We start from the raw sequence: 14,029 nt of genomic DNA, 5'->3' as shown, positions 1-14,029 counted from the left end.
GGACAGCACAAAGGGGGAGGTGGGACATTGCAAAGGCAAAGGCTGAAAGGAGCAACAGCGCAAGTGGGGAGTAAATCTGTTGGTTGAATGTGTAACTGCAGCCTGTTTGTAGTTATCCTGTAGTATAGTTTTGCTCTTGATGGGATTCATATTCGCTCAAGTGCAGATGTCCTCAAAAGCAATCTGACATTTCTTCATAGTCATAGATGCACACATTCTGTTTCAATTTTTCCCACATTTTATGCAATTGCACAAAGCAGTAGGACAAAAAGCATTACTACCCATTTCAAAGTGCATCCCAAATTCAGAAACAGGACATGCTTTGAAATGCCTGAATCATGTTTTCGATTGGAGCAGGGGAATGCACAATATATATCCAGGTCATTCATGACCCTTTGATGGTATTTTTAATTTCCATTCTCCAAAGGAGATTGAAAAGCTGGAACGAGGTACACAACACACTCAGAGCACAAACATGTTTCCAGCAATGAAAAGGTAAGGCAGATATGAAAACCCTGGGATATGAGCATTTCAAGCATTATTTTATTGGAGAGGTGCAGTATGTGAGGGGTCATAATGTGAATGTGAACTTGGTAAAGGTTTTTCGTAATATGCTATTTTATTAACTCAAGAGGGTTTGACAAACACCTCACTATCCTTAACCTGAAGAGGATTTCCATGCCTATCAAAATACAATAAAGGAAACACTCTAACAAAAGGAATCTGTCCCTCACACTGATACATACAATGAACTCATAAAGGGAATATATGGCGATTCAAATTTAGCAGAAATAAGTTATGTCCAACATAAACCTAATAACTGTTTCTCCGTGTAACTTGGGAGGGATCCCCTTCCCCAAATTCAAAGCAGGATTTTCAATCAACAGTACAAAATGGAAAAGTTCAGTTTTGTCGATTCTAATAGATAGGTCCTAGCTGCTAGGACCTTCACTATCATGGAGACACTCCATGATATTTTTTATGATCAGTGTGGCTTGTTGTGAAAATAACCTATTTTTTTTACAAAACATCAACATTAGGATTCACATGTTTCATTTGTTTGTAATGTCAACGAACCGTCCTTCACTTTCAAATAATAATTTTATATAAACATAGCCATATAAATCAGGCTCAATAACTGTGCGACATTGTACCTAATTGTGTAATCTTTGCACTTTTATTGCCCAATAATAAATTTAAAACAAACACATAAAACATTCCTTCATAAATATCATTCACATTAGCTTGCCTCTGCAATGGAATTCAAATAAGACACAGTGTATGTCATTTGAGGTAACTTTCTTGAAAATGCAACGCACCTCGCAGTTAATTGGATAAACACATCTTTTAGAACAAAATCACAGCTACACTATGACAGTAAGATATTTTCAAGCTGCTCTTTTTCTGAGAAATGTAACTCTTTTTTCAACACAACCCATGGAGGCAGCGCCAGCCAACCAGCAAGCTCCCAGTACTTGCTTAATTAGTGAGTGCAAGCCTGCCTTCCAATCTCGCTAACTAGTGACTTCCCGCTCCCCAGCTCTGCCACTCCCTACTGTCTCTTGCAGATGAAAAAATAACAAACGTACCTACCGCCTGGTATCATGGCCCCCTGTCAGCGCCCGACCCTGCTCCTTCTTCGCTCCAAAGCAAACAGAAAAGGGATTCATTCTCATTCCAATACGTGCATTTTCTCTTTGCATTGCATGCATTTTGTTCTTCATTTTTGGTTTTGGCAGCCCACTAAAATATTGCTGACACCGTTGCTGCAGAGAATAGAGATAGTGTAAAAGGGGGACAGAAAGCAGACTTTGTGGTTGGCATGATAACTGGAAATGCTGTGACATAATCTGCCAACACACTAAATGGTATTTCTTGTTTCTTTATGCCGGTGTCATCCAATAATGACTTGTTTAACTTATTTTCTCCCAATCAGGAGTACTGTAACATGTCAGTGTGTGTGTGTGTGTGTGTCAGTTTCAAAGCTGGGGCTGTGTAGTGCTCTTACTTTTCGGAGTCAGAGGGAGTTGGGTTATATTTGGGCTGATTTCCTGGCACCATTGGGCTACAGATAGGTTTCCCTTTCTGGATACTTTTATAATAGAAGCAGCATTTTTTGGAGAGGTGCAGTACCACTGACAACATACAGAGGTTCTCACAAGAAATCTGAGAGGACCTCTCCAAGAAATGTCATACAGAGGCCCTCATAAGAATTATGAGATTTCTAATGGGGGCCTCTGTATCTTGTCAGTGGTGCTCGTGATGATTCGGAAATGATTCCCCTAGGAAACCTGGCCTGGGACCCTTCTCATGTGATATGATGATGATAAGATATGATAGTTTATTTATATAGCGCCGATACACAATGTGTATCAAAGCCCTTCAAGGCAAGGAAGGAAACAAATGAAAATACGACATTCTTACAGGCCATGAACGGTAAAGATGTCAAATTAACTATTATACTCGGCCTGACAACATTTCAGATAGTGCAAGAGCTAAGACCTAGATAAGGAAGGGAGGGGGAACGTGGGAAGGAAATGGAAACAGACAGGCGACTACCGTACTAAGCCTGATGACATTTCTGGTAGAGCCAGAGAAAAGAAAAGGTGAGGGAAAGGGGTGCAGAAAGGGAGGGGAGGAACAAAACAAGCGACTATCGTACTAGGCCTGACAACATTTCAGATAGTGCTGGAGGGGTAGGGAAGGAAAAAAGCAAGTAAGGGGAGAGGGGAGGAGACAGACGAGCTTGCTATCATACTAGGTCCAGGTACAATTCTGAAAGAGTAAGTACATAGAAGAAAGTAAGGGGAGGAGATAGGAAAAGGGAGAAAGGGAGAGGAGGAGAGAACAGAGAGTAAGCAGTCAAAAAGAGTGGAGAAGCAAGAGGGGAGAGCGAACACAATCGCAGAAGTCAGTAGTAACACATAATGTTGCAATCCAGGATACAAGATGAAGATGGGAACAGCATGATTCAGGGCCACCATGAAAAAGGGTGACGCACCGTGAATCAATGAAGTCCATAAAAGTCAAATCCATCATTGGCCACAAGACGGTGATGGTGAAACCGGAATGTATCAGGACAGACTCCTGCAGAAGTAGGCTGGGGTAAGGGGGATTAGGGTAGAATAATCAAGCAAAACGGGCAACACCTGTGTGCAAGAAGGGGGGGCACAAGGGAACATCACGGGGGACCAGGGTGGTGAGGATGGCCTGTGGGGACAGAGGGAGTAAACATATGCTTACCTGCTGTCTGAGCGTGGGTTCGGCCCTGAATCTTTCTGGTCCAAACAGGTGCAAACAGGAATTGCCCTTTTCCTTGTCTGCCCTTCGCTTCGGATGCCCGGGCAAAAGATGCCCTTGATCTAAGAGTTAAGAGCAGGAAGGAAGAGGCAGGGCTAAGAAGGTGGGTGGTGCTTAGGCCAGGTGACCTCAATCCACTTGCACCTGCTCCCCATCTGCAAAGAAAAAGAGGCTGGAGGGCTCCTTATGTAGGGTAAAAGAGCGGCAACCAGGAAGGCACCAGGTGGGCGGGGCTTAGGCCAGGTGACCAAGATCCACTTGCACCTGCTCCCCATCTGCAAAGGAAATGAGGCTGGAGGGCTCCTTAAGTAGGGAAAAAGAGCGGCAACCAGGAAGGCACCAGTTGGGTGGGGCTTGCTAAGTGGGGAAAAAGAGCAGCAACCAGGAAGGCACCAGGTGGGCGGGGCTTAGGCCAGGTGACCAAGATCCACTTGCACCTGCTCCCCATCTGCAAAGGAAATGAGGCTGGAGGGCTCCTTAAGTAGGGAAAAAGAGCGGCAACCAGGAAGGCACCAGTTGGGTGGGGCTTGCTAAGTGGGGAAAAAGAGCAGCAACCAGGAAGGCACCAGGTGGGCGGGGCTTAGGCCAGGTGACCAAGATCGACTTCCACCTGCTCCCCATCTGCAAAGGAAAAGAGGCTGGAGGGATCCTGCAAAGGAAAAGAGGCTGGAGGGTGGCCAGGCAAAGGCAGACACTTCCTGATCCTGAGCCTGGGAGTGGTGTTCTGTGGGAGGATCACATGGGGAGGAGGAATCAAGTCAGGAGGAATGGGAACCCCCTTCACTAACTTTCCCAGAGACACTACAATCTTAATGGCCTACTGTAAAATTGAAACTGTGAAAGGAACACGTAATTTGAACATTTGGGACTTCAAGTCCCACAATGCCCAGAGTACTGGGACGATAGAGAGGGATTCAGAGGCACTATACTGCAAGGTACAGTCTAGTTGTTCTAATAACCCACACCTGAGTGGGACTCCCTCACGTACAGGCCATTAGAAGTAGATGGTGCAGGGCCTGCAGAGACTCCACATTGCAGTGGCAGCAGAAGAAGAAAAGAGGAGTCGCAAGCTTTAATGGCTGTGAATGCAGAGGTTGCACGGCGGGAAGAGTTATTGTGAAAAGCTTCCCCATTGTAAGTCGTGCTCCGGTGGCAGGCGAGCACCGGAGTGTTCCTGTTGCAAGGAAAGCTCCTATCCCGACCGGTACTGGCCGAAAGAAGTGAAACTAAGCAGTTTGCAGTGCAGAAGGAGGTGGAGGAAGCAGAAGGCACTGCGGCAGCGGAGCGAGCAGACACATATGCAGCAACCACTGAGTTCACCATTATTGGGTAACCCTGGTACACTCCGTAAACGCCCGCTGGCCATAAATGATGGGAGTTAAAGTGAAAGAATAAGAACATTGTGAACAGACAAGAAGATTATGATTGTACTTATCAAGGGCATAGTCATTTTCAAAGCCAACCGAAGGCAATACTAAAAGAAGTTAACAATAACCATCATTGCCAAAGCCAAGAGAGGGCAATTCAGAGGCGAGCTGATTATAAACCCTGTTGACAGAATGAGAAAGAGGCAATCATTGAAAAAGACCTAAACAAGCATTGTCTGAACCAAAGAAGAGCAACTATGATTGAAAGCCATTAGCTGCATTTGGTTGATGCAAGAGTGGGAAGCAAGAGTGGCATGAGAGCAGCCCTCAAGATTGAAAGCATTCAGGAGGAGAGGAGCATAACCTGCATTGCATGGGGCAATCACAAAAATGGAGCAAACAGCACCAATATGCATCATGTCTTCTTAGAAGAAGTAGTCAATACCGATGTTGTTGAAAGTCAAACGGCTTTATAAAACTGTTTGAAGTAAACTTTACCACAGAAGTACTTGTAGTAGTGTTAGGAGATTTTAGTCCTGGCAGGCAACACCCCTAATGTATTTTATGAACTGTTGTGGAATCATCCTGACAAAACATTGTTGTTGCAATAGATGAATTGTGAAAGGGTTTTTGTTTCCAATAAGAAGTTGTGTTGAACTCCTTGCTGCAATTGGAGAGACTTGTCATCTAGTTGAACTGTTGGTCAAAGTCCAATTGGAAGACTTTTGGAGCAAGAAGAACTTAATAATCAGGACTTGGTTGGGACAGTAGGGAGTGGCAGAGCTGAGGAGCGGGAAGAGTCACTAGTTAGCGAGATTGGAAGGCAGGCTTGCACTCACTAATTAAGCAAGTACTGGGAGCTTGCTGGTTGGCTGGCGCTGCCTCCATGGGTTATGTTGAAAAAAGAGTTACATTTCTCAGAAAAAGAGCAGTTTGAAAATATCTTACTGTCATAGTGTAGCTGTGATTTTGTTCTAAAAGATGTGTTTATCCAATTAACTGCGAGGTGCGTTGCATTTTCAAGAAAGTTACCTCAAATGACAGACACTGTGTCTTATTTGAATTCCATTGCAGAGGCAAGCTAATGTGAATGATATTTATGAAGGAATGTTTTATGTGTTTGTTTTAAATTTATTATTGGGCAATAAAAGTGCAAAGATTACACAATTAGGTACAATGTCGCACAGTTATTGAGCCTGATTTATATGGCTATGTTTAAATAAAATTATTATTTGAAAGTGAAGGACGGTTCGTTGACATTACAAACAAATGAAACATGTGAATCCTAATGTTGATGTTTTGTAAAAAAGTAGGTTATTTTCACAAAAAGCCACACTGATCATAAAAAATATCATGGAGTGTCTCCATGATAGTGAAGGTCCTAGCAGCTAGGACCTATCTATGTGAATCGACATTTTGCATCAAATCCTCCTTAACACATACAATAGATATGAGAGGGAAGGTAAGTGGTACATTCATACCCTCATTTATCTAGGATAGCAGCAAATGCTCCATTACCTTTCTTCTTACAGGTCGTGTGGCCTGGTAGATCTCCACTGCAGTTATGGATCTCCAGGAAAGAGGCCGTGGGGATTGGATAATGTGATGAGATTTGCCTGGTAGCAACACTAATTGTGTGTGAATTACCACATCTCATCAGAGAGCAGGGACCATTTTCCCATTTTGCAACCATGAGGCAATCGTGAGGTGAGCAGATGCGTCTCAAAACCAGCAATAAAACGTTTAAAAATACTGAGCTATTTTGATGCAAAACATTGTGAATGTTTTCATATAATGCTCACTGGCTACACAAACTCCATGTGAAATAAAATGTACCTGTTTTGCGAGATTTTCTGCAAATCTTGGTGATTTCTCTTTCAGCAATGTCATGAGATCTTTATAAATTTCACCTTTTCGCTCATAGTTGATTTCATCTTTCTCCTTTTGTCTACCCTTAAAAGCAATATTTTAAAATTAATAACAGATGTGTAGTCTTGTTATGATGCACATAGTGGTTAACGTGATTCCAACATATCAACTATATTTAACGAATTCAGCAAGATTCTTTGCAGTTATAAAATCGATTGTTACTTAGCAGTAATATTAAAGATCTGAAGTGTTCACAGACAAGCTAAACACGAGTCCACACAACTGTTGCTGCATTGGAAGAGGCTAGAAGCTTCTATGCTTCAACAACCCTACTCACATCTCTATTAGTTGCTCACCTCTGCAGTGAGGCTACAAAAGCGTTCGCTAATCATGCACAAAGCAAAGGTTTGCGCTCTAATCACAAGAAACATGAGGGGTCAATCAATAGAATCTTACGAAACAGATCATTAATTAAAAAAACAGGCTTGAAGAGGTAAAATAGCATAAATGAACACCCAATTCTTAAAATGCAATCGTGCAGAGGTACGATGTCTCCCCAACGTAAAGATCATGGGGCCTCATTACAAGTATGGCAGAGCAGGAAATAATTGGCGGTAACGAAATTACTGGCAATGTTCCCGCTCTGCCATACTACGAGTATGGCCCTGGAGTGGAGGATTTACCTCCAGCATCATGAATTACGGCTGCATTAATTCTGCAAAACTGCCCATAAAGCCACATTGAGTCCTATGGGGACATACACTGCCAATGCCACTTGTAATCCAGCGGTAATACCCCGGACCAAGTGGCGGTAACAGTAATTCAGTTTGGTGGTATCTGGGGCAAATTCAGGTCAGGCGAGCAATAAGGCTATGAATGACTTTGTCTGAGGCTGTATACCAACTATGCGGTACTGCCTGAGTGCATTCTTTTCTCCAGCATTCCTGCCTCGATGAGACCTGGTGTCGCAATATATTTATATAACCACCACCATGCCAATGAGTTATCCAGCCCCCACCAAAAATCATGACCAGAGACCCAGAAAATCGGCCTATGATTCTTAAAACACAGCCTCAGATTCGAGCACCTGCCAACTGAGCCAAGATAACATACCCGGGCCATCCAGAGAATCTGACTCTGAGATACTCTACCACAAATGACCAGGAAAGACACGGCATGCACATTGCGCTCCGAAAGTAATCAGAGGACTCCTACCAGTAAGCACAGCCACTCATCACTCATATCAATATGCTCACGCTCCACTTTACACCAACAAACAATAGATTGCAGCTATACCTCTCGCTCAATTTCGTCTTAGCTGCACATATACCTACACTACTCCATGAGCACCTCAACAGCCTGATAGAACGGAGCTATACCTCACGAAAAAAATCAGCCTTGCTGCACACATAAATCTCTTACACGGGACCATGGCCACCAGAATGCAGACTCGGAGTCCAACTACCTTGCTGCTCACATTCCACTGATCTCTCACAACCACTGCACCGCACCTCATGTTAGAATGCAGCAACCAACGTGCCAACCGCACTGGCTGCACACATACAGAGTGCACCCAAGCACTATAGACTACCCTACTCTCTCCACTGATCTGGACTACGGTCCCCAAGTGCGTTCAACCCACAAGCGCCATCAGATTATACCAATGGTATATAAGGCGTTATAGAAATGCACAATAACATAAGATAACATAACCCAGATACCACCAAACTCGTAATGAGACCCTATGCACTTTAGGATATTTTGAGGAAAGAGAAAATGGCACACAAACTAGAAAATAGAATGGAAATAATACAGGGAACTTAACAGTTGAATAAAGAAAACTACCAAGGAGGTTATTTTCGAGTTTCTCATAAATTACACGGAGGGGGCATGTTAGGTTTACACTTTTGCACAGGCAGGTCCCAACCACATCATTTTCAACTTTTGCATGGCAGAGTGGAAAAGTGCAGTGTAAAAAGTTCTGAATAATCGTAATCGGCATTGATCTGGGAACCTTCGTTTTAGTCCATCTTAAACCATTACAGAAAGGAGCCAGCCAAATACAAATCAGTTTTGGTCTTGACACCCCTGCCTAGTGCTCCACCTTGGCCTGAATATATGGGACAAGGATATCATAAGGAATGATCTGCCCAATAGCCTGCAATCTCTGAAGACATGGTCGTAGACCAGTAAAAGGCTCAACTACAAAGGGACTGCGATCAGTGGCGATGCAGGCAGCTGTGCTGACGCGCCAACTTGGTGGCCTTACTGCGGCCGCTGCACAGTGAGAGTGCGTACAAAGAGGGTGGCATAATTGCAGCACCAGAAGTGAACACTGACCTTGGTTGAAAGTAGGGGGTGACGCCTGCCAGACAGGACATAAGATCAACTGGTAGTTACACCATGGACTAGAAGCGCACAATCTGGCACAGTGCAGGAAAAGAGAGATGGCTCTGGTTTGGCAGCCATGTTATGTCTGCTGAGAAAATAGGTGGCGGTGGGCAGCGTTGCTAAATTTCAGTGATAAAATATTCACCAAAGCATTTTTACTGAAAGAGATTTATCTAAACCTGTTAAGTCATCTTTCTGAGTAACACGGGTACACAGATTTGTGGTATTACAAGACTGTGGTCACAAAAGTTACAAATAGCTCAGTCTTACATATGACACCCAAAGTTTTAGAAACAAGCAAAACAGAGTAGTGCCCCCCCTCCCAAAGTAGTCATTGTTCCACAAAGAAGTACCAATGCGCAATTAAGGCGTTGAGTCCGGCACTGAAAATCCAGTCGCACCCAGTCAGACCCGGGCACCCCATGCATAACGTTTGGTCTTATTGACTTCGTCTCATAATCGAACGCATGAAGTCGATCACAGGTGGCTGTAGTTGCAGCGGGAGCTGAACTGGTGGGGCCACGAACACGGCAAGTGCTTCGGTCTAGAGTGGAAGAAGTAGACCAAGCAGAGCTTACGGCAATTGTTACCATCGCAAACAAAAGTGAGGTGATTGGCGCCGCATTGCCCAAAGCACTTGTAAATGAAACATGCCACAAGATTCCTGCTACCTTGTCCTCGCATGACATGAACACAAGTGGAGCTTTCAATACGAATGGCTCACAGTGTCTGCTACCGCGAGCGAGAGGTAGCATAGCGTGAATAACTCTAGAGCAGACATTACAGATGCGGAATTACTTGAAGCCGAACCATCGCAAGATGAAAGTCGGCAAATGAAGAATATGGGGGTTGGGGGGGGGGGCAGTAGGCCGTGGATGTTGGGGGGGGGCAGTAGGCCGTGGATAAAGCAGACAACATGATGCTGCAAAACACTGATTGCTTGACCCATCCTAAACCAGTATTCTGCCACATATCAGTTCACTTAGCTGCAAGGCTAGGGCTAAATCAGCCAGAGTCAGAGCAGAAATATCAAGCGTGGTTACCAACCCCTGCCCTACGTCAAGCGCACCTAAATGTAGAGGCAAATGAAAAGTTGCTTGAGAGCAGCAGCACGGGAATGGAGTGTCAGGCAATTGATCTACGCGCTCAAGCGCCGCTTGAAAATTTAAATGGAACTGTGGATGAATTGAACAAGAGAAAGGAGTTTGAGGGGCAAATAAAAAGCCAAGAAGGATTACTAGTACGTAAAGTAGTGCAAAGCGAAAGAGGCACTCTACACAAGAAACTACTATCAGGAGAATGAAAGAGAGGTACTAAAGGAATCTCCTGTAGTTAATTACAATGATGTGGTGGTGAGAGAGGCGTGTCCAATCACGCAAAAGCATTCTGACTTTGTAATCCTGAGAGATCAACTAAGTGAAAGCTATAAACGCTCAACAGCAAGAGAGAAGATCAGGTTGGAAACAACACTGCTTCTCACTGATAGGTCACACAAGTGAATAGGAAGCCTGGAGAGGGCGGGAATAATGTAACAGAGGAAATGATAAGCACACCACACAGCGGTCAACGGAGGCTTCTAAATGTGGTGGGAGAGTCGTCAAACTGCAAAACAGCGCTAGAACAGGAGAGTTTAAGAGTCAATAGTCAACCACAGCCCCATACACCAGAATCATCATGCGCAGACTCATCATGTCCATCGAGTGGACATCGACAGGCTTATTCTGCAGAAAATACCAATGTACAGCTATCAGTAGCAGCTGCCATACAGATACATAATAACGTGATGGCTTCACTGACAATTTCAATGTCTCCTTTCATAAAATTATACGAGTCATTGAACGAAAGCCTAAAAGATCATGACACCTTACTTGCGATGGTTCACTCCAAACTCATATATCTAGAGGCCTTAACCGAAAAAGTACAAAAGAGATTGGATGTAGAAGCTGAAAATTCTGCAAAATGCCATGACAGATTAAGTGACCTGGTAAGAAACGAGTTGTCAGAGAAAACGGACTTAATAGAGGCACTGATAGACTGCACAAAATGGATGAGACAGAATTTTGAAAAAATGGCCCCAAAAAAAGTGGAGCTTGAGTGCGAGTGCATCTCATATAAAGGAAATAGTAAAAAGTTCGAGCAAATTGGAAAGGTTAATGATACCAATGGATTGATTGAAAGGATTATCGCAGTTGAAAATATCAGAGGAAAAGAAAGTATATTTATACAGCCACAAAGTGTAACTAACATTCAAGACAGTTTCAGACAGTTTCAAGGTCGACCTTGTCCCAGGCCAAAATTTGGTAAGACATTGAAGTTCCATGGGACTTCCACATTAAAAAAGATTGAGGAAGCCACAAAAAAATTGAAGAATTCATGAGCGGCAGATCCCAATGGCGTAACCAACATCATGCTAAAGCGAAATAAGGAAACCTGGGCGGCTTTTATCAAAGTCTTGTTTCATCACATCTGGAAGGCAACGAACATTCCATCTTCATGGAAATCGCTGTTTGCCCTGCTAGATGTCATTGGAAAGTTATTTGCTTCATTTCTAAAAAAAAAATATCAAAATGGGCAGATGAAGAAGGGATCACAGACGTAAGACATACTGGATTCACCAAAGGAGTAGGTACAGACTTAAATCTCCTTTAGTTGAATCTCGTAAAGCTCAAAACACTAAAAGCAAATCAAACTTTGTTCTTAGCATTTTTCGATCTTCGTCAAGCATTTGATAGTGTCTATAGATCGATTTTGTGGAATAAGTCGTGGCAGTGTCCAGATGATGTGTTGCAAGCAATCATGGCTCTTCATTCTGACACAATACGAATTCGACTAAATGCTGAAGGTGAGCTTACTGATGAGATAAGAATTTGCAAAGGAGTGAAACAAGGATGTCCCCTAGCTAATCATCATTTCTAGCCGACTTACCTGAGGTATTTAAAAAGGTGACAATCATATAACCTCAGAAGCCACTGAGGTAAAAACCTGGTCACTCCAATCAAGGTTTCCAGCTCTTATTTATGAGTAGCAAGAGTTTAACCTGGGGCATCTGAATTAGTTTGAATCTCTCATGAAAACCATATTAGGAATCATGAATTAATGTACACAGTAGTGCACCGAGATTATTAGTTTGCAGTTAAAAACATTAACATATTTCCACCAAGAGTAAATGGATCTCCAGTATCATGGGTAATATACGCTGATGATCTGGGGCTATTAGATATAACCCAAGTGGGTCTACTATGACAAATAAATCATCTTCAAGATTATTTCAAGAGGAATGATCTTGAAATAAATACAAGTAAATCAAAAATGATGTTGTTCTGCTGCAAGCCAGGAAAACAGGAACGGAAGTTTCAATGGAGAGCAGCCAATGAGCAAATTGAAATCACAGAGTCCACTCAGTATTTGGGAATCTTATTTAATAAATCAGTTAGAGAATGGCAATGGGAATGGCTGCAGGAATTCAAGAGTAAAATGTTAGTTTCCCAGGGCATGATAATCCATGCTAAATACAGTAAATTCACTATGAAACCTCTAATCATGTTTTACACACAGAAGGTAACCACAACAATACCCTTTGGAAGTGAAACAGGATTAAACATAAGTTGGTCTATATGGAACATCTTGGAGGGATACTTTTGGAGGAAAGTTTTGCGCCTTCCAAAGCAATCTGATTGTAGCAATCTGATACGAAATGGGGCTACAATCTTTGCAATCAATGGTTTTATGGAAAACAGTGTCACTAATGCGGAAAGCAATAATGCCATCATCAAATAAACCATATTACATATAAGGTCCATCACCAACTGGAGCTTATACTGGATTCTTAAATAAATAGTATAAGAAATGCCTAGAACAACTTGACCACTTAGACGTGCCAATAGAAAGAGAGAATCCTTGGGCTGCTAAACGGAAGATAATCTACAGAGATTGGATAGAGACTATTAACAAAATGTCAGAAAACATCTCCTCACTGAATCTAATGTGCGAATCCTGCGCAGTAAAAAGCACCATGAAATACTTGGTGAGGTTCCTGAGTCCATATCACCGTGATCACTTCCTACCCCTTAGACTGAATTTATATCCAACAAAAGAAATGCAGTGTATGAGACATTCCAAGAAAGTCAAGGACAACCGCTGTCGATTCTGCAAAGTTGAAGTGGAATCAGTACGACATCTGATAACAGGTTGTCAAACATTGGACACAGTAAGAAGTCATTACTTGGGAAAATATGTTCCAACAAGTCTAGAGATGAATGAATGGTGGCAGCAAATTCTGCAGGGGGGAGAATTATATGTGCACATGTGCGACAATTGATTTCATGGATGCAGTTTTCAATCAGGAAGAGGAACTTTATGATTAAACAGAGCACTAATTAAGTAGTAATAGTGGGAAAACAGATGAAAGTGGAAAGAGAGAAGGGGGCATTCAACGGAGCAGGGCCTGAGAAGGCCACCTTAAAAGACTGGTTAGGTTTTATTAAGTGGAAGCCATAAAGTGGCAGTTGACTGTATTTTGATTGATGCAATGATTGTAATTTTTTATTCTTTTATTTTTAAAGGTGGGAAGGACAGGCGTTTATACTTGAGTGGGAAATACGTTGATTTGTTGTTAAACGGAAATGTAATAAAATGTTTGCAATAAACTAAAGTTACAATTAAAAAAAAAGAATTATGGTTTCTATGGTTTAGCCATAGTCAGTAAATAAGTTCAAAAGAAACTGCCTTCTCTTAAAGCATGAAATCCAAAGCTTTTGTGATTTGTGCCAGGACCATATTGCACAATTTTGTTGGATTAAATATTTGTTTCCCTTTTCCACTTGAATCTGTATATTCAATAGCAGTGTCCAGTCTATCTTTCTAAGCCAGTATCTGTTCCCGCCGCTAGATCCGTTAAAGGAGGGCCAGAAGACTTACAGTAACTAGTTCTTGTAAAGCAACTGGAGGGTGTAGAGTCCATCAAGTGTGTAACCAAGGTGTCTTTGAAACATTGAAAGAAGAACAAATTACTTACCCCTGGTAATGTTCTTTTGACTGGATGTTCCTCCCACGTATTCCTCAGCTTTGATATACTCCAATATCCTGTTTACAGCTCAAAAACA

At 42.6% G+C, this 14,029-nt stretch overlaps 1 protein-coding gene across 1 annotated transcript in view; it reads right to left on the bottom strand.

Annotated features, from left to right (window-relative positions):
• ODAD2 (outer dynein arm docking complex subunit 2) overlaps positions 1–14,029 on the bottom strand; it is a 1,183,909-nt gene that overhangs the window by 839,841 nt on the left and 330,039 nt on the right. The window contains exon 7 of the mRNA XM_069648108.1: positions 6,504–6,620. Coding sequence (XP_069504209.1) covers positions 6,504–6,620 — 117 coding nt within the window. The remainder of the gene's footprint in view (positions 1–6,503; positions 6,621–14,029) is intronic.

Source organism: Ambystoma mexicanum, chromosome 2q (assembly GCF_040938575.1).
Source record: "Ambystoma mexicanum isolate Mex_15411 chromosome 2q, UKY_AmexF1_1, whole genome shotgun sequence".
Lineage (NCBI taxonomy): Eukaryota > Metazoa > Chordata > Amphibia > Caudata > Ambystomatidae > Ambystoma > Ambystoma mexicanum.
Note: the sequence above shows the minus strand (reverse complement) of the source record. Positions and strands in the feature narration are given on the sequence as shown.